The sequence below is a fragment of the Oncorhynchus gorbuscha genome, linkage group LG03 (genome assembly GCF_021184085.1).
Source record: "Oncorhynchus gorbuscha isolate QuinsamMale2020 ecotype Even-year linkage group LG03, OgorEven_v1.0, whole genome shotgun sequence".
Classification (NCBI taxonomy): Eukaryota; Metazoa; Chordata; class Actinopteri; order Salmoniformes; family Salmonidae; genus Oncorhynchus; species Oncorhynchus gorbuscha.
The window spans coordinates 93,401,801-93,426,996 of record NC_060175.1 but is presented as its reverse complement, the minus strand read 5'-3'; the positions used below and the strand labels follow the sequence as shown (position 1 = coordinate 93,426,996).

Below are 25,196 nucleotides of genomic sequence, written 5' to 3'. Positions count from 1 at the left end.
GGGCTGACTCTGGAGGGTTGGGGCTGACTGGAGGGTTGGGGCTGACTCTAGAGGGTTGGGGCTGACTCTAGGGTTGGGGCTGACTGTAGGGTTGGGGCTGACTGTAGGGTTGGGGCTGACTTTAGGGTTGGGGCTGACTGTAGGGTTGGGGCTGACTGTAGGGTTGGGGCTGACTGTAGGGTTGGGGCTGACTGTAGGGTTGGGGCTGACTGTAGGGTTGGGGCTGACTCTAGAGGGTTGGGGCTGACTCTAGAGGGTTGGGGCTGACTGTAGGGTTGGGGCTGACTGTAGGGTTGGGGCTGACTCTAGAGGGTTGGGTCTGACTGTAGGGTTGGGGCTGACTTTAGGGTTGGGGCTGACTCTAGAGGGTTGGGGCTGACTCTGGAGGGTTGGGGCTGACTGTAGGGTTGGGGCTGACTGTAGGGTTGGGGCTGACTGTCGGGTTGGGGCTAACTGTAGGGCTGGGGCTGACTGTAGGGTTGGGGCTGACTGTAGGGTTGGGGCTGACTCTAGAGGGTTGGGGCTGACTGTAGGGTTGGGGCTGACTGTAGGGTTGGGGCTGACTCTGGAGGGTTGGGGCTGACTGTAGGGTTGGGGCTGACTGTAGGGTTGGGGCTGACTGTAGGGTTGGGGCTGACTCTGGAGGGTTGGGGCTGACTGTAGGGTTGGGGCTGACTGTAGGGTTGGGGCTGACTCTGGAGGGTTGGGGCTGACTGTAGGGTTGGGGCTGACTGTAGGGTTGGGGCTGACTGTAGGATTGGGGCTGACTGTAGGGTTGGGGCTGACTCTGGAGGGTTGGGGATAACTATAGGGTGGGGGATAACTGTAGGGTTGGGGCTGACTGTAGGGTTGGGGCTGACTCTGGAGGGTTGGGGATAACTATAGGGTGGGGGATAACTGTAGGGTTGGGGCTGACTGTAGGGTTGGGGCTGACTGTAGGTTTGGGGCTGACTGTAGGGTTGGGGCTGACTCTGGAGAGTTGGGGCTGACTGTAGGGTTGAGGCTGACTGTAGGGTTGGGGCTGACTCTGGAGGGTTGGGGCTGACTGGAGGGTTGGGGCTGACTGTCGGGTTGGGGCTGACTGTAGGGTTGGGGCTGACTCTGGAGGGTTGGGGCTGACTGTAGGGTTGGGGCTGACTGTAGGGTTGGGGCTGACTGTAGGGTTGGCGCTGACTCTGGAGGGTTGGGTCTGACTGTAGGGTTGGGGCTGACTGTAGGGTTGGGGCTGACTCTGGAGGGTTGGGGCTGACTGTAGGGTTGGGGCTGACTGTAGGGTTGGGGCTGACTCTGGAGGGTTGGGGCTGACTGGAGGGTTGGGGCTGACTCTAGAGGGTTGGGGCTGACTCTAGGGTTGGGGCTGACTGTAGGGTTGGGGCTGACTGTAGGGTTGGGGCTGACTCTAGAGGGTTGGGGCTGACTGTAGGGTTGGGGCTGACTTTAGGGTTGGGGCTGACTCTAGAGGGTTGGGGCTGACTGTAGGGTTGGGGCTGACTGTAGGGTTGGGGCTGACTTTAGGGTTGGCGCTGACTCTGGAGGGTTGGGTCTGACTGTAGGGTTGGGGCTGACTGTAGGGTTGGGGCTGACTCTGGAGGGTTGGGGCTGACTCTGGAGGGTTGGTTCTGACTGTAGGGTTGGGGCTGACTGTAGGGTTGGGGCTGACTCTGGAGGGTTGGGGCTGACTGTAGGGTTGGGGCTGACTGTAGGGTTGGGGCTGACTCTGGAGGGTTGGGGCTGACTGGAGGGTTGGGGCTGACTCTAGAGGGTTGGGGCTGACTCTAGGGTTGGGGCTGACTGTAGGGTTGGGGCTGACTGTAGGGTTGGGGCTGACTCTAGAGGGTTGGGGCTGACTGTAGGGTTGGGGCTGACTGTAGGGTTGGGGCTGACTTTAGGGTTGGGGCTGACTCTAGAGGGTTGGGGCTGACTGTAGGGTTGGGGCTAACTCTGGAGGGTTGGGGCTGACTGTAGGGTTGGGGCTGACTGTAGGTTTGGGGCTGACTGTAGGGTTGGGGCTGACTGTCGGGTTGGGGCTGACTGTAGGGTTGGGGCTGACTCTAGAGGGTTGGGGCTGACTGTGGACCTATATGTTGGAGGGCCTAGGTATAGCATAGCCAACAGGGGAAGGGGCTGCCTAGTAAACTACATGTTGGGATGCAGGGGGCAGGGTGTACAGACCCCAGAGCTGTACTGCTGGGGCTGGTGTGAGCTCAGCTCACACTTTAGCATGTATATGGGGGGCTGTTGAGTTGTCTGAGGGACTTTGTATGGGTGTGGGGCGTCAGGGGGGTTCTATGTACTGTGGACAACGAGGGGTTCTTGGTTCTAACTTTCTAGGTCTGTTAAAATAAAGTAACGTTTGTTATTTTAATGATGTAACTATTGCGCCAATAAAATAAAATCTCTCTCTCCCTCTCTCTCTTTCCGTCTCTGTGGCTGCCTTTTTCTCTGCCTGCCCAGACTTTAATATGGTTATGATTAGAGACGGGGCTAAGGGAGGGAGGGAGGGGGGAGGAGGGGGCTCATATTTACTGCAGGGGTAATGGGGGAGGTGCAGTGTAAAGACAAATCGAGAGAACCAAGAGGGATCTGAATAGAGCAGAGGAGGGGAGGGGTTGTGTTTGTTTGCATTCAGGCTGAAATATGAAAAACAAAAGAAAGCTGGGACAAAGGAGAGGAGAGGAGAGAGAAGAATGGAATAAAGTTTTGTCCTCTAACAAATCAGTCCCCGCCTAGCAGCACGGGGCTCTGGCCACTTCCCCTCCTCTTCCCCTCCCTCCTCCTCTCTCTCAATCTCTCACCACCCCCTCCCTCTGGGTCCCCTCTCTCTCTCTCCCTCTCTCTCTCTCTCCACCCCCCCCCCTCTCTCAGTCTGAGACAGTTGGTTTGCTCCGCTGTGCCTTATGTGTCTGGGATGCAGCAGTGAAAGAAAGAGAGCTGAAAGAGTGAGAGATACAGAGAGAGAGAGAGAGAGAGAGAGAGAGAGAGAGAGAGAGAGAGAGAGTGAGAGAGAGAGAGAGAGAGAGAGAGAGGGAGCTGTTATTTAGGTCTGTTACAGCAGACAGGGAGCAGCTCGCCCTAGGGCAGGGGGAGACGATAAAGCAACACTGAACTCAGAACAGCACATTCAGCTACAGATACAGCCAGGCAGGAACCAGCCCTGCATTCCAGCTGAGGGGAAGGGAAAGAAGGTATAGAAACTGAAGTGCCAGCAGGAAAGGATAGAACAAATGGCAGAGAGAGAGTGAGAGAGAGAGAGAGAGAGAGAGAGAGAGAGAGAGAGAGAGAGAGAGAGAGAGAGAGAGAGAGAGAGAGAGAGAGAGAGAGAGAGAGAGAAGGAAGGAAGGAAGGAAGGAAGGAAGGAAGGAAGGAAGGAAGGAAGGAAGGAAGGAAGGAAGGAAGGAAGGAAGGAAGGAAGGAGAAGGTAGCAGCAACACATCAACACAAGGGTTTGAACCGGGACCTTCACTGCTGCTACTGTTGTTGTTGTTGTTGTTGTACTACGGTAAGGTGACCTAACTACTCCAGGAAAAAGGAAGGGGGGGTACAGCAGCAGGTTTAACCTGTGTGTTCTCAGGAGGTAGGGACTAGGGAGGGGGTACAGTAAAAGGAGGTTGAAAGCTCCACCACCATGTTTGACTGTATGGAAGCTCTGGGGATGGGCCCACGCCAGCTATATGATGTCACCAGCCGAGGTGCGTGCATGCTGCGGAAGGCGAGCCCCTTCTTCGCAGGGCTGGACCCCTTCGCTTGGACCGGCAGTGCCAGCGTTCAATGTAAGTCAATGGCATCCTGTTTGCATGTCCTGGTACTGGAGCCTGTTGGGACAGCTGCACTAGCTACCCAGGGACAACTAGCTAATGCTACGATATAATAACAAAAACTAAAAAACCCACCAAAGCTAACCTAGAGGTGGAACCTGAACTCTACAGGATGCATGACAGCCTCTGTGTGTGTTTGTTTGATTTCTGAGTGGCTGAAATGCTAACCCACATGTTCAGGTTTGACTGTGACAATGCGAACCCACAGGTTCAGGTTTGACTGTGGCACTGCTAACCCACAGGATCAGGTTTCACTGTAGCAATGCTAACCCACAGGTTCAGGTTTCACTGTGGCAATGCTAACTCACAGGTTCAGGTTTGACTGTGATAATGCTAACCCACAGGTTCAGGTATCACTGTGACAATGCTAACTACAGGTTCAGGTTTCACTGTGACAATGCTAACCCACAGGTTCAGGTGTCACTGTGACAATGCCAACCACCTGAGTTTTGACCTTGTGGGGTAGGTTAGGTTCTGTATACAAAACAGAAAAGAGTAAGAAAGTACAGATGAAATATTGAGAGGAAAAGAGAGAGGGAGAAACCTGACACTTTTGACAAAATGTCAGCCATCCACATTACATTGGTCTTGTTCCCTTCACAATCGCCTCTGTGACAGCTACTGGTGCTTTCCATGTGGAGACTACAATGGGTTTTGAATCTAGTCTTTTTTTTATATAAAGTAGACATAAAAAGCAGTTTTCTAAAAACATTTCGGTGCTCCCTGTGATTTTAGTTGGAGGTTTTGTTGGTGTTTATGTTTGTGTGTAAGGATTTTTCTCTCAAGCTAAATAGCTATAAATTAATCAGTAGATGAATTATTGAATGGATAAATTTATGAATAAATTAGTAACTTGGAATGTTGCTAGGCTTCAGAAGAGCCAAAGGGTCTTGCCAGATTTCTTTTCTCTCTCTTTTTCTGTGTCAGTGTTCACATTTTTCCTCCCTCGCTCCCTCCTTTCCAGACTTCAGACACTACTCTGGCTCTAACAACAGGCCTGTCTCAGATAGACAAAACTTGGGTCAATTTCCATAGGCGTCCAGGGGGCCTGTGTGGCTGGGAGAAAGAAGGAGTGGGGGTGTGTGGTTCTCTTCTAGGGAGTAAGCCAGAAATGACACAAGCAAGAAGAAATACACAACACACCATCAAACTACGAACAATCTAGCTAGTTTAGTTGTTGCACACAAACACGTTTGCTTGCTTCTGTTCATGTGTTCCTATTTAGTTTTTTAAAGTCCTTTTGTAAACCCAGACGCTGTGTTGTGCTCACACTGAGGGTTGTTTTTCAGATTTTATTTGTTCAACCTTCTGCTTTTTGTTCCTTTTTACTGGATCTTGGGGGCAGTCATCTGTCTTCATTACTCGTGAAGACACCAGCGTTTCAGTGGCTGTCATACACACTGAGCTCTCTTTAATGAAGACAGATGCCCTGTCAGGACAAGGGAGGCCGAGGGGGACTCCATGCAGACCAGCCTCTCCTCTTCTGCCTTGCTTTCTTCTTTCTTTCCTGTTCTCCTCTCCTCTCCTCTCCTCTCCTCTCCTCTCCTCTCCTCTCCTCTCCTCTCCTCTTCTCTTCTCTTCTCTTCTCTATTCTCCTCTCCTCTCCTCTCCCCCCCTCTCTCTCCTCTCCTCTCCTCTCCTCTCTCCTCTCCTCTCCCTCTCCCTCCTCCTCTCCCTCTCCTCTCCCTCTCCTCTCCTCTCCTCTCCTCTCCTCTCCTCTCCTCTCCTCTCCTCTTCTCACCTTTCCTCTGCTCTTTTTTCCTCTCCTCTCTCCTACAGCCAGCCAAGGAGCTCTGATAATAACAAAATATTTGTTTATTTAGTCAGAGACCTCACCGCTCTTACCGACCCACACAACCATTTAAAACGTAGCCAATCAGGTCCCAAAGTTATTGTATTTTTGTTCTTTGTAACAGGAAATCAAAGAGAACTAACGATCAGTCAATTGGTGTTGCTGTGCTAGTGTGTGTGCACCTGTGCTAGTGTGTGTGTACTTCTGTGCTAGTGTGTGTGTGTGTGTGTGCACCTGTGCTAGTGTGTGTGTGTACTTCTGTGCTAGTGTGTGTGTGCGCATCTGTGCTTCTGTGTATGTGTGTGCTGTGTACTGTTTTAGTCGTTCTGTGTTTAGTCTTAGTAAATAAGGTGACCCTATCCCACACGAGGAGCGGCCATAATATCTCTCCTTACTGAACCAGTTGGCCCTCATTGTCCTCTACAATGAGGCAGATGAATTGATGTTTGAGTCTGATCTCTCATTAGGCCTGGCCAGCTGCAGAGCACAGTGACCTGTCTGTGTCTTAAATGGCACCCTATTCCCTATATAGTGCACTACTTTTGGCCAGAGCCCTATGGCTATGGCCTATGTGCCATGATCAAAAGTAGTGCACTATATAGGGAATAGGGTGCCATTTGGAACACAGGTGAACCAGGGAACTAGCCGCAAGCAAAGTAAAGACACTCAGCTAGGAGAGCTCCTCTACTCAGCTCTGCTCTCATAGCATTAACAACAATCAGGACTTCTTGAGTCTTGAGTCAGCTGCTTAAAGTGTGACACCATTCCTTAAATTTGGCCTAGATATTCTGTGAGTTTATTTCTGTTTGAGGGAGGACTCTAAAATCAGAGAAAATAAACATTTTAAAATATTTTTATCAAAGATTTTTAAACAGCCCCCCACAACTATATGCAATTGTTCTCTATATGCAATCTAAACATTACCAACATGGGGATTCGTTGTGGAGTTATTTTTTGTGATTTTATTACAATTCTGACATACATATGTCATGCTTTAAAAACTATTTTTACTCAGAAGCAAATCTGGAAATCAGCGGGTTAGGTTTTGAATTTCCTGGGTTTTCTCAATGTCATTGCTTTTTGTCTCAATCTGTTTTGAATCAAAGGGAGTTTTAGTGTGTGGTCATGATCAGCTTTTCTGTTTTCTGTCTGGTGGTTGGAGACTGCTGCTTTTCTGTCCAATGTCAGAGGTTACAGAGAGGCTGTGGGCTGGCCAATGTCAGATTCACAACATGTGTGGTGTCCTTGTCTGCCTTTTGAGAAGGAGGAGAGAAGAGCCTCTTAAATGGCTGTTATTGTGTCGCCGACTGCTGTTTAAGTGTCTGATGTTATGTAGCTGGAACTAATACATCAGGGCTGCATGGAAAGGAAAATGGTCAAATTATTTAGACATTTGCCAATAAGCTAGAAATGACTCAACTGTCATACTAGATGACATTTGATGATATGAAGAAGGTTTGATGAGCTGTTCCTTCACTTGCTATGTTACTGTGCTTGGAAGGATAACGCAATTGATCTCTAATTTATGGACAGGAAAAGGATAATGATTTAGTCATACGATAATAGTTTATTCATACGTCAATGATAGCAAAATGTGTACCAGATGCCAAATGATAATGTAAAAAAGATTTCCTGCCTTTCGCTTCAGTTGTCATGTTAATCTTCTCATGCAGTGGCTTTATCATCTCATACTGTAGTATTAGAAAAGGGGTCATGTTAATCTTCTCATGCAGTGGCTTTATCATCTCATACTGTAGTATTAGAAAAGGGGTCATGTTAATCTTCTCATGCAGTGGCTTTATCATCTCATACTGTAGTATTAGAAAAGGGATCATGTTAATCTTCTCATGCAGTGGCTTTATCATCTCATACTGTAGTATTAGAAAAGGGGTCATGTTAATCTTCTCATGCAGTGGCTTTATCATCTCATACTGTAGTATTAGAAAAGGGGTCATGTTAATCTTCTCATGCAGTAGCTTTATCATCTCATACTGTAGTATTAGAAAAGGGGTCATGTTAATCTTCTCATGCAGTGGCTTTATCATCTCATACTGTAGTATTAGAAAAGGGGTCATGTTAATCTTCTCATGCAGTGGCTTTATCATCTCATACTGTAGTATTAGAAAAGGGGTCATGTTAATCTTCTCATGCAGTGGCTTTATCATCTCATACTGTAGTATTAGAAAAGGGGTCATGTTAATCTTCTCATGCAGTGGCTTTATCATCTCATACTGTAGTATTAGAAAAGGGGTCATGTTAATCTTCTCATGCAGTAGCTTTATCATCTCATACTGTAGTATTAGAAAAGGGGTCATGTTTTTTAATCATAAAAAAGTTTTTATTTGATCTTTATTTAACTATGCAAGTCAGTTAAGAACAAATTCTAATTTACAATGACGGCCGAGCCCGGATGACTCAGGGCCAACTGTGCACTGCCCTATGGGATTCCCAATCACAGCCGGATGTGATATAGCCTGAAATCAAACTGTAGAGACACCTCCTGCACTGAGATGCAGTGCCTTAGACTGCTGCGCCACTCGGGAGTTATAAACTGGGTGGTTTGAGCCCCGAATGGTGATTGGCTGACAGCCATGGTATATCAGACCGTATACCATGGGTATGATAAAACATTTATTTTTACTGCTCTAATTATGTTAATAGCAATAAGGCACCTCGGGGGTTTGTGTATGGCCAATATTCCACGTCTAAGGGCTGTGTCCAGGCACTCTGTGTTGCATCGTGTGTAAGAACAGCCCTTAGCCGTGGTATATTGGCCGTATACCACACGTCCTCGTGCCTTATTGCTAATATATTTGATGTATTATAGTAACCAACAGAGTCATGTTTACTGTCTAACTGTACCTTGGCCTATTTGGATTGTTTTGACTTTGATATCCCCCTTAATGTCAATATATTCACAATCATATTATGTGGTAATAACAGGTAACACTTTATTAATCAAAACACACACACACACACACACACACACACACACACACACACACACACACACACACACACACACACACACACACACACACAAACCTCTTTGTTTTCCCTTAATGTGCTGTTCGATGTGAATTGATGAGCTAATTGAAACAGGCGCTATATCTTTCTGGCTTGGAGGGCAAGACAACTACGTCCCAAATGGCACCCTATTTTCTGTATAGTGCACTACTTTTGACCAGGGCCCATAGGGGTTATATAGGAAATAGGGTGCCATTTGGGACGTAAAACAGACTACTAAGTGGTTCCTGTGACCACTGTCACACCGAGCAGCTCGGATCATTCTCTCTACTAATGGAACTACAGATCATCATCTCTTCCTAATGGAACTCTGCAGTTATTTCATTAGAATTACAAAAGATTCAATTAAAATATTAGAATGCCTGAGGGGGCAGGACTGTGAATAGATAGTGGGTTGGTTGGTTGGTTGGTTAGGGGGGATGGTGAGTGTGTGGTGGGTGGGTGGGTAGTGTGTCAAATCAAATCAAATGCAATGTTATTTGTCATGAGCGCTGAATACAACAGGTGAAATGCTTACTTTTACAAGCCATTAACCAACAATGCAGTTCAAGAAATAGTGTTGAGAAAATGTTTACCAAATAAAATAAAGTAAAAAATAAAATAAAATGTAACACAATAAAATAACAATAACAAGGCTATATACAGGGGGTACCGGTACTGAGTCATTGTGGAGGGGTACAGGTTAGTCTAGTTAATTTGTAGATAGGGGTAAAGTGACTACGCCTCAATAATAAACAGCGAGTATCAGCAGTGTAAAAACAAAGCGGGTGGGGTGTCAATGTAAATAGTTTGGGTGGCCATTTGATTAATTGTTCAGCAGTCTTACGGCTTGAGGGTAGAAGCTGTTAAAGGAGCCTTTTGGACCTAGACTTGGTGCTCCGGTACCGCTTGCCGTGCGGTAGCAGAGAGAACAGTCTATGACTTGGGTGACTGGAGTCTTTGACAATTTATTTGGGCCTTCCTCTGACACCACCTAGTATATAGGTCCTGGATGGCAGGAAGCTTGGCCCCAGTGATGTACTGGGCCATACGCACTACCCTCTGTAGTGTCTTACGGTGGTGCAGCTGTATAACTTTTTGAGGATCTGGAGACCAATGACAAATCTTTTCAGTCTCCTGAGGGGGAAAAGGTGTTGTTATGCCCTCTTCATGACTGTCTTGGTGTGTTTGGACCATGATAGTTCATTGGTGATGTGGACAACAAGGAACGTGAAACTCTTGACCCACTCTACTACAGACCCATTGATGTTAATGGGGTCCTGTTTGGCCCTCCTTTCCCTGTAGTCCACGATCAGTTCCTTTGTTTTGCTCACATTCAGGAAGATGTTGTTGTCCTGGCAGGTCTCTGATCTCCTCCTTGTAGGCTGTCTCATCAGGCCTACCACTGTTGTGTCGTCAACCAACTTAATGATGGTGTTGGAGTTGTGCTTGGCCACAGAGTCGTGGGTGAACAGGGAGCACAGGAGGGGACTAAGCACACACCACTGATTGGCCCCAGGGTTGAGGATTAGAGTGGCAGATGTGTTGTTGCCTACCCTCAACACCTGGGGGCGGCCCGTCAGGAAGTCCAGGATCCAGTTGTAGAAGGAGGTGTTTAGTCCCAGGGTCCTTAGCTTAGTGATGAGGTTTGTGGGCACTATGGTGTTGTCAATGGACAACATTCTCACATGGGTGTTCCTTTTGTCCAGGTGGGAAAGGGCAGTGTGGAGTGCGATTGAGATTGCGTCATGTGTGGATCTGTTGGGTTTCCAGGATGATGGTGTTGATGGTGTTGATGGTGTTGATGTGAGCCATGAACAGCCTTTCAAAGCACTCCATGGCTACCGACATGAGTGCTATGGGACGGTAGTCATTTAGGCAGGTTTCCTTCGCTTTCTTGGACACAGGGACTAAGGTGGACCTCTTGAAACATGTAGGTATTACAGACTTGATCAGGGAGAGGTTGAGACACATGACAGTTGGTCTGAGCATGCTCTGAGTACACATCCTGGTAATCCGTCTGGTCCCGCGGCCTTGTGAATGTTGACCTGTTTAAGGCCTTGCTCACATCGGCTACGTAGGTGCATGATCACACAGTTGTCCGGAACAGCTGGTGCTCTCATGCATGCTTCAGCGTTGCTTGCCTCAAAGCGAGCATAAAAGGCTTTTAGCTCATCTGGTAGGCTCATGTCACTGGGCAGCTCCAAAGGGTTTCCCTTTGTTGTCCATAGTAGTTTGCAAGCCCTCCCACATCTGACGAACGTCGAATGTCAGAGCCGACAAACGTCAGAGCCGGTGTAATAGAATTCAATCTTAGTCCTGTATTGACACTTTGCCTGTTTGATGTTTCGTAAGCATCATGATTAGTTGTAAGGATGTTGCCTGTTATCCATGACATCTGGTTGGGATATGTACGTACAGTCACTGTGGGGATTACGTCAGGGCAGCAGCAGGTATGTGTACTAGTCAGCCAGTTCTGTGCTGTGATGACATACATAAACCCTGTTGATCCCTACAAGATCTTGTCAAATGAATGTGTGCAAGTAAAAAAGCTTAAATTGTTGTGTTACTGTAACGTCAAAATGGGTAGACCAAGGCGCAGCGTGATTTGGGTTCATCATAATTTATTTAACTGTGAACCAGCAACAAAACAATAAAGAGAAACAAACAAACGAACGTACAGCCTTGTTGAGCTCAAACGCAACATTACAAAAACAAGATTCCACAAACAACAGTTGGGAAAGGCTGCCTAAATATTATCCCCAATCAGAGACAACGATAGACAGCTGCCTCTGATTGGGAACCATACCAGGCCAACATAGAAATACAAAAACTAGTCTACACATAGAAATAATAAACTAGAGCACCCCCCAGTCACACCCTGACCTACTCCACCATAGAAAATAAAGGCCTTCTATGGTCAGGACGTGACAGTTACAAGGTGGGGTTCAAATAGATTTAATTGTTTTTAAAAATCCATTGATTTGTATAAAAAACACTGTAATGTCAAAGTGAATGAAAAAACACATATACTGTATCTTGATTACATATGTATTCAACCCCCTGAGTCACTAGAATCACCTTTGGCAGGGAATACAGTTGTGAGTCTGTCTGGGTAAGTCTCTAAGAGCTTTGCAGACCTGGACTGTACAATATTTGCAAATTATTCTATTTAAAATTCTTGAGGTCTGTCAAGTTGGTTGTTGATCATTGCTTGATAGCCGTTTTCAAGTCTTGCTATGGATTTTCAAGACGATTTAAGTCAAAACTGTAACTAGGCTACCCAGGAACATTCAACATCATCTTGGTAAGCAACTCCAGTGTATATTTGGCCTTGTGTTTTAGGTTATTGTCCTGCTGAAATGTGATTTTTGTATCCAATTGTCTGTTGGAAAGCAGACTGAACCAGGTTTTCCTCTAGGATTTTGCCTGTGCTTAGCTCTATTCTTTTCCAATGTACCTTAAAAACTCCCTAGTCCTGGCAGATGACAAGCATAGCCACAACATGATGCAGCCACCACCATGCTTGAAAATATGAGGTGTGGTACTCAGTGTTGTGTTGTGTTGTATTTGCTCCAAACGTAACACTCTGGATTCAGGACATGCAGTTCATTTCCTTGCCACATTTTTTGCAGTTTTACTTTATTGCAAACAGGATGCATGTTTTGAAATGGTTTTATTCTGTACAGGCGTCCTTATTTTCAGTCTGTCATTTAGGTTAATATTGTGGAGTAACTGCAATGATCCATTCTCAGTTTTCTCCTATCACAGCCAATTAACTCTGGAACTATTTTTAAGTGACCATTGGCCTCATGGTGAAATCCCTGAGCGGTTTCCTTCCTCTCCGGCAACTGAGTTAGGAAGTGATGCCTATATCTTTGTAGTGACTGGATGTATTGATACACCATCCAAAGTGTAATTAATATTGACTCAAGACATTTCAGCTTTTCATTTTTAATTTATTTGTAAGAATTTCTAAAAACATAATTCCACTTTCACCTTATGGGATATTCTGTGTAAACTAGTGACACAAATCTCAATGTAATCCAGTTTAAATTCAGGCTGTAACACAACAAAATGTGGAAAAGGTCAAGGGGTGTAACTACTTTCTGAAGGCACTGTATGTTCTCAGAATATGTAAGGGATAACCAATGAAGGCCTATATGTGTTCTATGTAAAATAATGAAAGACATGGAAGGTGTGTTCCATGACGCGCTAGCAGGGTCGATCCAACCTTCCACAGAGTTGCATTATTTTCCCGAGAACGCACAGAGCCCTGAGCTCATTATCCCTTTCACACCATGGATATAATTTAACCACTAGAAATGTGTTAATTTGCAGGCAGAGTAGTTTGCAGGCAGTTTAGCTAACCAAACCATCAGTCCTAGCTTGCCCTTATGAAAATCGATTTCAACAATGCCAATAATGTTTTCATTTCAACTTTTGCTTTGAAAAGCAGCTCAAATAGAACATGTTAGAATGAACTATAGACATTGAATTGTACCATGCTGATATAGACGGTTGCCAGGTGACGTATGATGCTTCCTGGCGGCCATGTTGGAAGACCACCGCATCAATTATTCTGACAAACTACCCCAAGCTGCATGACAACTGTGCCTTAAAGTAGTTGATTCATCACCATGGTCTATTTCTTGGCAGTATTTGGCTGCTCTAACCAGACAGAAAAGACAAAGGGATTTTTTTTACAGATTCCCCTGAATCATGAAATACCAAGGATATAGACTCAAAACTATCAGAAAGCTAAAAAATATTTTTGCCAGTGAAGACCTGAACCCAGACAGCTGTCAGTACAGGGTCTGCTCCGATCATTTTATCACTGGTAAGTCTGATCGATTTCGAGTTTAGTTTAGTTTAGCTGTTTTAAGTTATGCCAACCAGGTGTTGACAATAAGACCAAGTTAGCCAACCATAGCTAGCTAAATAGCTTGTAGTCTAGCGTCTCGTCTCCCTCATAGGCGGCAGCACGTGAGTTTCAAGTTTTGGGGAAATGCACCTTTGTAATAAAGCATTGCAAATATCTATCATCACATTTTCAGATTAATGTAGCCTACTATTCCTACGGTGATGAGCTGACTGGATAGTCATCATTTAATTTTTCTTTGCACAGAAAAAATGTGGCCATTGATAAACACATTTCATGCAATTCTACCACAATTTATATGGCTGGAGACATATCAAATATATTTTTAAATATGACAAGTCACGGGCTAGACTAGGCCTACTTTGCTGACACAGATAAATAAAAAACAGATTTTTTAAAAACATCCTTGTCTTGAATAAAACCATCTAATTTTTCCCACGAAAAAGGGGAGACTCCAATTGTACAGCCTGGAGGAGGACATTATGGTCCCAAAAAGCTCCATTGGCACTGAACCAATGCTAGTTTGTTGAGAACTTTATTCACAAGAGGGAAAATGGATGGACATTACAGCATAGGACAAAGGTCTGAATGGAATAGGACAACCTGCTGTGTTGACTATTGGTTGTTCCAGCCCAACAATAGATTTAGTCTTTATTTGACACTTAACAATTAAGAGCCCTAATGGTACAGGTGACCTGAAGAAGTGATACTGTGACATCAGGCAGGCTTTTGATTTGTTTATGTACTGCTGTAGGTTCACCAGCTGACCTCTATCAAGACACCATGTCGACTGGATTCCCACTGTGGATTTCCACTGCTGCTGCCACAGCATCCGTTTCTACTTCTACTACTTAGTCCTTTTCCAGATATGAAAGGAGACATCCCTCAGTTAGACAAATAACTGCTGATTAAACAGAAACACAGTTTCATTGTAATTTATATTTATGTACACAGCAAATATATATAAATGCAATTTGGAACATTGGAAAATAGTATTGTTTATGATATTGTAAACATTCTGTACTTTAATAATAGGCTATATTATGTATGGGTGAAATGAAAAGTATTGTGTGTGTTATCTCTTCGTTGCGTCGCCCCGTTGAATAAAATGTATTTCTTATGGCCTACCTATTCTTTCTTTTACAATTTTAACACATTTAGCATAGACAATGTAATTGTTGTATTAGTCCTAGGCAAATCATCTTCATTATCACAGTACCACCTCAAAGTGCCACTCAGACTTTCTGGGAGAAAAGTATCTGTCATTGAAATTGGTAGTAGTGGTTGTGTGTATGTTTTAAGCTAAGGATCCTATCATTTCCTGCTTCCAGACATTTCACTGCCTAGATTACAAGGATTGGATTTGCACTAAACAATTTAATGTCAGCACAAGGCATGTACAAAATGTGGTGTAATGATTAGCCTCATATACAGTACATTGTCTACTGGTATGGTTTTTAAATTGAGAACATAGCCCAACAATATTGTAAACAGTGTGTGAGTTAAGCTAAGGAGGAGGCTTCTGATGTTAACATGCATGAAACCAAGGCTTTTACGGTTAGGGAAGTCAACAAATGATAGCGCCTGCGGAATACGAGTGGAACTTGGGGATACAGGGCCTGAGTTAACCTCTACATCACCAGAGGATCAGAGGAGGAGTATGATAAGGGTACGGCTAAAGGCTATAAGAACTGGTCGTCTAGTGCGTTGGAAACAGAGAATAAAAGGAGCAGATTTCTGGGAGTGGTAGAATATATTCAGGGCATAATGTACAGACAAGGGTATGGTAGGATGTGAGTACAGTGGAGTTAAACCTAGGTGTTGAGTGACGATGAGAGAGGTTTCGTCTCTGGAGGCACCAGTTAAGCCAGGTGCGGTCTTAGCATGTGTGTGGGGTGGGACAAAGAGCTATCTAAGGCATGTTGAGTGGGACTGTGGGCTCTATAGTGAAATAAAACAATAAGAACTAGGCAAGAAAGTAGTAGACAAGGCATATTGACCTTAGAGAGAGTCATAACGCAATCACAGGTGTTAATCAGGCGAGCTAAGACAACAACGGGTAAATGGCGATGAATGGGAAAAGCGGGTCAGTTAGTTCCATTCAGGACCTGAGTTCGAGACTGGGGCTGACAGGTAAACAAAATGAGGTACCGTGTTATTGAAACAGTCCAGGGGGCATCATCAGTGTAGCAGAGTGATCATAGGGTCAAAAGAGCAGCAATAGTTGAGTCAGGGTGCCGTTTGGTAGTCACTACTACGCTAGGCGAGCAGAGGACACAGAGTTCAGAAAAGCTAGCAGGCTGGGTCTAGTAGATTGTTCTTCGGCGACATCGTAACAGAATAGCCTGTTGAGACTACATTGGATGATAACGACGGCAGTCCAGTCGTGATGGATTGGCGGGGGCTCCGTTTCGACAATAAAGGGTCCAGGTCAACTGGCAAAAGAGGTATTGTTGCCCTAGAATTAGCTGGTGTATGGGCCTAGCTCGAGGCTAGCTCAAGGCTAGCTGGTGCTTGCTTCGGGACAGAAGCGTTAGCTAGCAGTAGACACTCGTTTGCAGCTAGCTAGCTGCGATGATCCTTTGTAATGATCCGGAGCAGCAGGAATCCGGTGATGTGGTAGAGAGAAGCAGTCCGATATGCTTTGTGTTGATATCGCACTGTGCAGACAGGCAGGTATTGTCTGAGCTAATGCTGGATGCTGACCGAGAAAAAGGTGAAGACTGCTAGCCATTGCTAACAAAAACTAGTAGCTAGTTAGCTGGCTAGCTCCTGGTGGAATTTTCAGTAATAAGGAATAAAAATAGCAGATACATACCACATTGGGTGAGACGGGTTGCAGGAAAGTATATTTAGTTCGTAGATATAAAGTCCTGCTATTTAAACGGGATAAGACAAAACCAAACACACACTTCCGACTGCTATGCCATCTTGGTTGGCTGATCCAGGATCTCTCAAACGTTTAGGGCCTCTCAAACATTTTCCTTAGGTAAGGGCATGCTTAAGGGTTTTACGGTAGTTTGAAGGCATGTAAGACAGAAAGAGTCTCTGGTTACCATGGAGACAACCTGATTCACTGACTCAACATCTCCTTAAAGAGATTTATTTTGGGGGATTGCAAAATATAACTTCTACATTCAAGACAGGGGAACCAAATTGATTCATAAGAGAATAAAACTAATTTATTTTAGTTACTTTTTTCTCAACTTATTTCTATTACTTTCCAGCACATCAATTTAACTTACACTACATTATATTTTTAAACCTGTATTTAACTAGGAAAGTCAGTTAAGAGCAAATTCTTACTTACAATGACGGCCTAGGAACAGAGGGTTAACTGCCTTGTTCAGGGGCAGAATGACCAATTTTTACCTTGTCAGCTCGGGGATTCGATCTAGCAACCTTTCAGTTCTAAACCACTCGGCTACCTGCCACCCCTACATGACCAAAGGTATGTGGACAGGTGGATGAACGGGCATGGGCATTAATATGGAGTTGGTCCCCCCTTTGCTGCTATAACAGCCTCCACTCATCTGGAAAGGCTTTCCACTAGATGTTGTAACATTGCTGCAGGGATTTGCTTCCATTCAGCCATAAGAGCATTAGTGAGGTTGGCCACTGATGTTGGGCAATTAGGCCTGCCTCAATTCACCCCAAGGGTGTTCGATGGGTTTGCTGTCAGGGCTCTGTGCAGGCCGGTCAAGTTCTTCCACACCAATCTCGACAAATCATTAATATAGGGACCTTGCTTTGTGCACGGGGGCATTGTCATGCTGAAACAGGATAGGCCCTTCCCCAAATTGTTGCCACAAAGTTGGAAGCACAGAAGCATCTAGCATGTCAATATATGCCTAGCCCGAGCTATTAAAAACAGCCCCAGAATATTGTTCCTCCTCCACCAAACTTTACAGTTGGCACTATGCAATTGGGCAGGTAGCATTTTCCTGGCATCCGCCTAAACCAGATTTGTCAGTCGGACTGCCAGATGGTGAAGCGTGTTTCATCACTCCCAAGAACTTGTTTCCACTGCTCCAGAGTTCAATTGAGGTGAGCTTTACACCACTCCAGCCGACGCTTAGCATTAGGTATGGTGATCTTAGGCTTGTGTGCGGCTGCTCGGCCATGGAAACCCATTTCATGAATATCCCGACGAACAACTATTGTGCTGACGTTGCTTCCAGAGGCAGTTTGGAACTCGGTAGTGAGTGTTGCAACCGAGGACAGACTATTTTTATGCGTTCTAAGTAGCCAACAAACACCAACAAACTCTATTGTGTCTGAGCCCTAAGAAGGCAAGGCTAGTCAGTGCATGTGAGGTGACTGGGGCCCATACAGGTTATGGTGATTAGACTGACAGGCCGATCTGTTGTATTAACACTTTACAGTGTGACACTGCTTGTAGACGGGCTATAAGCTGTCATGACAGCACAGAGCTGGATTCCAGCAAGGGACTGTGGAATCTAACCTGGGAAGTCCTGCCTAACCCTAACCCTCTCTGGCTGGCTATGGATCTGACATAGCAGTCCCAGCGCTAGGGATTTGGATTATGGGCACACAGACACTAGCGAGGTCTTACACACACACTCGGACGTACACACACACACATCAACGCACGCACGCACACACACACACACACACAGGTAGATTTACATCTTCTCATTTGCACCCAGGTCCAACCACCACATATTGCCAACCAGACAAGTCTTACATAACTTACAGCCAGCATTGGATCTGGGATGTGTGTTATTTTTAGCCTGTACTTTCTATCAAATGTTTGTCTACTATTCCTGCACTGACCTAGTATATGTCTAATAGAAGTATACCAGGGCCTCTACATGTTTTTGTCGCACACCAAGGTTATTATAGTAAATGAAAAATGTAACTAAATAAAAAATGAAAAAACTATTTAGTAAATTTTGCTACTAAATTTTGGCTACTAGCTATCACCAGTGGAAATTCACAGTAACAGGGAAGAAATCCCAAGGGCATGCACGGAGCGTGATCAATGGCAGCAGCAAACCCAAAACCAGTGGTTGGTCGAAAAACGGAAAAGCCCTGTATGGGATTATTTTGATTACATTGCTGAGAGACAAAAGTAAATGTATTGGAGTGTCAGAACATTCTTAGAAAAAAGGGTTGCAAAAGGGTTCTTCAGCTGTCCCCATAGGAGTACCTGTTTGGGATCCAGGTGGAATCCTTCTGTGTAGAACCCTCTGTAGAAAGTGTTCTACAGGGAACCCAAAAGGGTTTTACCTGTAATCAAAATGGGTTCTTCAAAGGGTTCTCCTATGGGAACAATTGAAGAACCATTTAAGGTTCTAGAGGAACCTTTTTTGTCTAAGAGTGTAGTGTGTGGTACAGTGATCAACTTAATAGTTAATCTGATCAGCGCTCCCAAAGAAGCATACAAACTATTTGAGGATAAAGACAAGGTGAGACAGCCACCAGCTAGCAGTAACATTAGCTGCACGTCAACATTGCCGAAGACAACCTCTTCCCATGGAAAACCAACTTTAGTATTGTGCTTGAAAAGAGCAGAAACGTGGCAACCTCATCCAATGAGCATAAAAACAGAGAAGGATTGGTGTAGTTATTCAATGATTCTGCCAAGTCCACAAGACTGTGTGAGGAGCCAGCCTTCTGAAAATTCAACGAGACACTTGATCCTAAATTCAAAACTCCTGGAGCTGATAGAATAAATTGTTGCTTTGCAGGAGATTATGAAAGAGGCAAGAAAAGTAACCTGTTGTGTTTGCGGATGGAGCGAGAAAGGACTGTTTTGTTGATGGGCATATCAGCATGCTTCTATCACCCCTCCTCTAACAAGGCACAGCAAATATACCTGATTCAATTTATTGAGGTTCCGGTCCCGGTTGCATAAAACATCTTAAGTCAATTTCCACCTCATCTATTCCCTTAAAGTTCCCTTAACTGTCAGTTGCGGAAAACATTTTAAGATGAATCTTAAATTAAGTGAAATAGTTAAGGGTGCCCATGAGGTCCCTTAAGGTCCCTTAAGTGCTTCATTAAGTATGGATATCAATGTAAACAGCATTTGTGGAAGTGAATGTTGCTTTCCTCTGCCCTGTTTGCAAATGGAAAACATCAATCAGCTGGCTGGGTGTATACTTAGCTATTCAATTGAAGGTGCACAATATGTTCTGGGATTCCTCCGATGGCATTGAGCAGTACACCACATCAGTCATTGGTTTCATCAATAAGTGCATTGATGACGTCATCCCCACAGTGACCGTACGTACATACCCTAGCCAGAAGCCATGAGCTAAAGGCTAGAGCTGCCACTTTCAAGGAGCGGGACTCTAACCCGGAATCTTATAAGAAATCCCACTATGCTCTCCGACAAACCATCAAACAGGCAAAACGTCAATACAGAACTAAGATCAAATTATACTACACTGGCTCTGACTCTCGTCGGATGTGGCAGGGCTTGCAAACCATTACAGACTACAAAGGGAAGCACAGCCAAGAGCTTCCCAGTGACACAAGCGTACCAGATGAACTAAGCTACTTCTATGCTCACTTCGAGGCAAATAACACTGAAACATGCATGAGAGCACCAGCTGTTCCAGAAGACTGTGTGATCACTCTCTCTGCAGCCGATGTGAGTAAGACCTTTAAAACAGGTCAACACTCACAAGACCGCAGGGCAGATTACCAGGACATGTCTGCAAGCATGCGCTGACCAACTGGAAATTGTATTCACTGACATTTTCATACTCTCCTTGTCCGAGTCTGTAACAACAACATGTTTTAACCAGACCCCCATAGTCCCTGTGCACAAAAACAGGTAGCCTGCCTAAATGACTACCGACCCGTAGCACCCGTAAACAACACATCCATCACACTGATCCTCAACACAGGGTCCCCTCAGGGGTGCATGCTCAGTCCCCTCCTGTACTCCCTTTTCACTCATGACTGCACGGCCAGGTACGACTCCAACACCATCATTAAGTTTGCCAATGACACAACATCACCGACAATGTTGAGACAGCCAAAAGGGAGGAGGTCAGCGAACTGGCCGTTTGGTGCCAGGACAACAGCCTCTCCCTCAACGTGATCAAGACAAAGGAGATGATTGTGGACTACAGGAAAAGGACCAAGCACGCCCCATTCTCATCGACGTGGTTGTAGTAGTTGGGAGCTTCAAGTTCCTTGGTGTCCACATCACCAACAAACTAGCATGGTCCAAGCACACCAGGATAGTCGTGAGGAGGGCATGACAAAAACCTATTCCCCCCAGGAGACTAAAAAGATTTGGCATGGGTCCTCAGATCATCAAAAAGTTATACAGCTGCACCGTCAAGAGCATTCTGACTGGTTGCATTACTGCGTGGTAGGGCAACTACTCGGCCGCTGACCGCAGGGCACTACAGAGGGTAGTGCGTATGGCCCAGTTCAACACTGCGGCAAAGCTTCCTGCCATCCAGGACCTCTATACCAGGCGGTGTCAGAGGAAGGCTCTAAAAATTGTCAAAGACCCCAGCCACCCTAGTCATAGACTGTTCTCTCTGCTACCGCACGGCAAGCTGTACCAGAGCTCCAAGTCTAGGTCCAAGAGGCTTCTAAACAGCTACCCCCAACCCTAACCCTAACCCTACCCCCAAGTCATAGAACTCTTGAAAATCTAATCAAATTGCTACCCAGACCATTTGCAATGCCCCCCTCCCCCCCTTTTTTACACCGCTGCTGCTCTCTGTTGTTATCATCTATGCATAGTCACTTGAATAATTCTACCGACATGTACATGTTACCTCAATTACCTCGACTAACCGGTGCCCCTGCACATCGACTCTGTTCCGGTACCCCCCTGTATATAGTCTCACTATTGTTATTATATTGCTGCTCTTTCATTAATTGTTACTTTTATTTCTTATTATTTTTTGTACTGCATTGTTGGTTAGGGGCTCGTAAGTAAGAATTTCACTGTAAGGTCTTCACCTGTGACTAATATCATTTGATTTGATTTGAATCCATGGCTTCAAAGCTAGCTAGCTAGCTACCTACGTGTGTAACCTCAAGTTACACAACTAACAATAACCCCAACCGCAAGTTAGTCAACCTCAAGTTAGTCAACTACCCCTAACCCTCCCAAGTTAAACAACTGCTTCCCAAATAGCAACCTATTCCCTACATAGTGCACTACTTTTGTGATAGTGGTGCCCTATATGGGGAATAGGGGGAATAGGGTTCAATTTGGGTCCATGACTCATGACAGTGGAAGGAAGATAAGGGCTTTCAAAGAGCTTGTTTGGAATGGTTTGCAGTGCTATGACATGTCAAGGACTTAGAGTGCTTTCACTGGTTGGTTGGTGGGCACAAAGGAAGTGTGTCTTGCTGCCACCCATCCCTGTTGGCATTGTGCTTGTTTCAGGCAGATTGCTCAAGATTGACTTTGAAATTGGACGTCTGTCCATGTCTTGAGGATGTCGGGAAATGACAAAAAGGGAGTGCTATTGCCATTCGGATTTTGTGGAAATATCGTGCAACCTGTCCTTTAACCTTTAACTTCGAAATGTAACATTTGGAGAAACAGAATGATGCTGGGCAGGAGGAGTAAACCCAGGGTGTGAAAAACCCTTATTGATGTTTGGAACAACTTTGAAATTTGACGTTTGGAGAAAGGTGGATAAACATCAGAATCTGAAATCAAATTGGTTAAACCATGAGATCTTGTTGCTTGTTTGCTGTGAGCGGATGTCACGCCCTGACCTTAGAGAGCTTTTATTGTCTTTAATTTGGTTTGGTCAGGGTGTGATTTGAGTGGCCATTCTATGTTCCTTTTTTCTATGTTTTGTATTTCTTTGTTTTGGCCGGGGATGGTTCTCAATCAGGGACAGCTGACTATTGTTATCTCTGATTGGGAACCATACTTAGGTAGCTTTATCCCACCTATGTTTTGTGGGTCGTTATTTTCTGTTTAGTGTTTTCTGCACCTGACAGGACTGTTTCAGTTTGGTTTAGTCTCTTTGTTATTTTGTTCCAGTGTTCAGTTCAATAAAAGTCATGAACACTTACCACGCTGCGCTTTGGTCCGATTCTTCCTCTTCAGACGACGACACCCGTTACAGCGGAGTTTGCCTGTGATGCACTCTTCCCCACTCTGCTGAGGCGTGGGCACTGGGCAGACGCGCCTGTGTTTGTGTGAGTGTGTTTGTGTGTCAGTCTGGAAGCATGTGTGAGCTCAGTGTGAGTGGAGAGGTTCTGTTACCAGCGTGTTATTGACTGACGGCTTGGTTCCACCGTTGCCAGGGCCCACTGTTATGAGAGGCTCAGGCCAGACATGGAGAGAGGGAGGGAGGGAGAGAAGGGGGAGAGTACGGGCGACTCCACTCTGTGTGAATGGTTTGTGTTTACGCAACAGACAGACACTGTTTGGCATCGAGCGCTAGTGGTGTGTATTCATCCCCATTATCGCAGCAGACTGGTGGAAGGTGACTGGGGCTTGGGTTGGGGCCAGGCACCCCAGGTTCTGTGCCATACAGCCACTCTGCCATCTCTGCTGTGTGTATGTTTTGGAAGTGTGATCACTGATGAAGAACGGCCATGTGTTGCCATGTCTGCACTAAAAGGTGTGCCCTTTGTGTACATGTGTGTTTGTGTTTGTGTGTGTGTGTGTGTACCTTGGCTCAGTACTACGGGTCTCAGTGGGCCCTAGGAACACTGTCTGCCAACATCAGAACTGCATTTACACCACCACACACACACACACTTCAAGTGACCTGGCTCAATCCTCTCGGTCCTCTACTCCAAACATCCATCTTTCTCAATGGAAGTGTGCTGTAGTCAGCTTGTGAACAGGCAGAGTGATTATCAGACAGCTAGCTACCTCTTTAGCATTAGCAACGTCTCTGACAACCAGCCAGCTAGAGAGGTAGAGCCTAGGGATATAATACAATGCTATTGTGGTTTAACTTCTTAATGAGAGGCTCTTCCTCTCTAGGTGACTATGGTGCTACTGAAAGTAGCCTGGGCCCAGATATGTATGTGCTGTTTAGCCAACTCAAATGTCACTGGCTACACAGCACAAATGGATCTGAGACCAGGCTATATTAAAGGGGACTCATTTTTCTTCAGTCAGTTGACCAGACAGAGTGGGTGATTCATTGTCTGATGCTTGGCACAGCAGCCCCATCTATAGTGAACGTTAGGCAAACCCTTCCCTTAGTCAGTTTGTTGCCAAGCAAAAGTGAAAACTAGAAGCCACACACATACAGAAACACATGATTTTTATATTTTCTGTTGCTCATAGCAGAAGTTTCTCAGGCTCTGTTTTGCCATCTGATGTGACTGGTGTCTGTGCCACTGCCAGGTCAGGCTAACTGCAAGCAGGGGGAAGTCAAAGCACTACTTAGGTTACATCTCAAATGGCACCCTATTCCGTATATAGTGCACTACTTTTGACTGGGGCCCATAGGCCAGCCATAGGAAATAGAGTGCAAATTAGGATTCTCAGTACAAAAAACCCTGATAGCTATCAAATTCTTTATCAGCCACAAATCACATCTCTTTATCTCTCTCTCTCTCCCTCTCCCCTTCTCTCTCTCTCTCTCTCTCTCTCTCTCTCTCTCTCTCTCTCTCTCTCTCTCTCTCTCTCTCTCTCTCTCTCTCTCTCTTCTCTCTCCCCTTCTTCCTCTCTCTCTCCCTCTCCCCTTCTTCCTCTCTCTCTCCCTCTCCCCTTCTTCCTCTCTCTCTCTCTCTCTCTCGCTCTCTCTCTCTCTCTCAGTGTGCATGCACTCATATGTGTGCGTGTGTGTGTGTGTGTGTGTGTGTGTGTGTGTGTGTGTGTGTGTGTGTGTGTGTGTGTGTGTGTGTGTGTGTGTGTGTGTGTGTGTGTGTGTGTGTGTGTGTGTGTGTGTGTGTGTGTGTGTGTGTGTGTGTGTGTGTGTGTGTGTGTGTGTGTGTGTTGGTACCAACAACATCCTAAGGATTACTTTTGCACTCCTAGAAAAAAAGTTTCCTAAAGGGTTCTTTGGCTGTCCCCATAGAACAAGGTAGAATCAAGGGTTCTACATTGACCCCATAAGGGTTCTACCTGGAACCAAATGGGTTCTACCTGGAACAGCCGAGGAACACTAAGGTTCTAGTTAGCACTTTTTTTCCTGAGTGTAGTGTTTCCCTCCCCAGCCAGCTGTTGAGAGTAGAGTAGTTAGTAGTACTGTTGTTGTTTATGGTATCCTCTTTTCCCTCACATCATGCTGCCTGCAGTGTTTACTTCTACTTTTCACGTTTCTATTGTTGTGGGGAGGAAGCAATATCAATTGAACAAGCTGCAGTAGCGCTAGCTGCAGTGCAAAAGACAGACATACAAGGAGTTTAGGAGAGACAACAACCCAGGGATCAAAGACAGTCTAGAGACAAATGTCTTCTGTCCTCACCACCAGATAATATTTGTTTTCTGTCTGTCTGTCTGTCTGTCTGTCTGTCTGTCTGTCTGTCTGTCTGTCTGTCTGTCTGTCTGTCTGTCTGTCTGTCTGTCTGTCTGTCTGTCTGTCTGTCTGTCTGTCTGTCTGTCTGTCTGTCTGTCTGTCTGTCTGTCTGTCTGTCTGTCTGTCTGTCTGTCTGTCTGTCTGTCTGTCTGTCTGTCTGTCTGTCTGTCTGTGTAATAGCTGAGGCCTGTAGCTCTGGGTTACTGTAGACAGCAGCTGCTGAAGAAGACTACTCTCTGTCATGGTATAGTGAC

General features: G+C 45.5%; 1 protein-coding gene across 3 annotated transcripts in view; it reads left to right on the top strand.

Moving 5' to 3' along the window:
• Positions 1–25,196, top strand: part of LOC124032260 (retinoic acid receptor gamma-A-like) — a 123,362-nt gene that overhangs the window by 70,809 nt on the left and 27,357 nt on the right. Inside the window, exons 1-2 of one of the 3 annotated variants that reach the window (XM_046344520.1) lie at positions 2,960–2,997; positions 3,357–3,770. The exons of the other annotated variants lie outside the window; for them this stretch is intronic. Coding sequence (XP_046200476.1) covers positions 3,626–3,770 — 145 coding nt within the window. The 5' untranslated portion in view covers positions 2,960–2,997; positions 3,357–3,625. Of the gene's footprint in view, positions 1–2,959; positions 2,998–3,356; positions 3,771–25,196 lie in introns of those variants that run through there. 3 annotated transcript variants of the gene reach the window in all.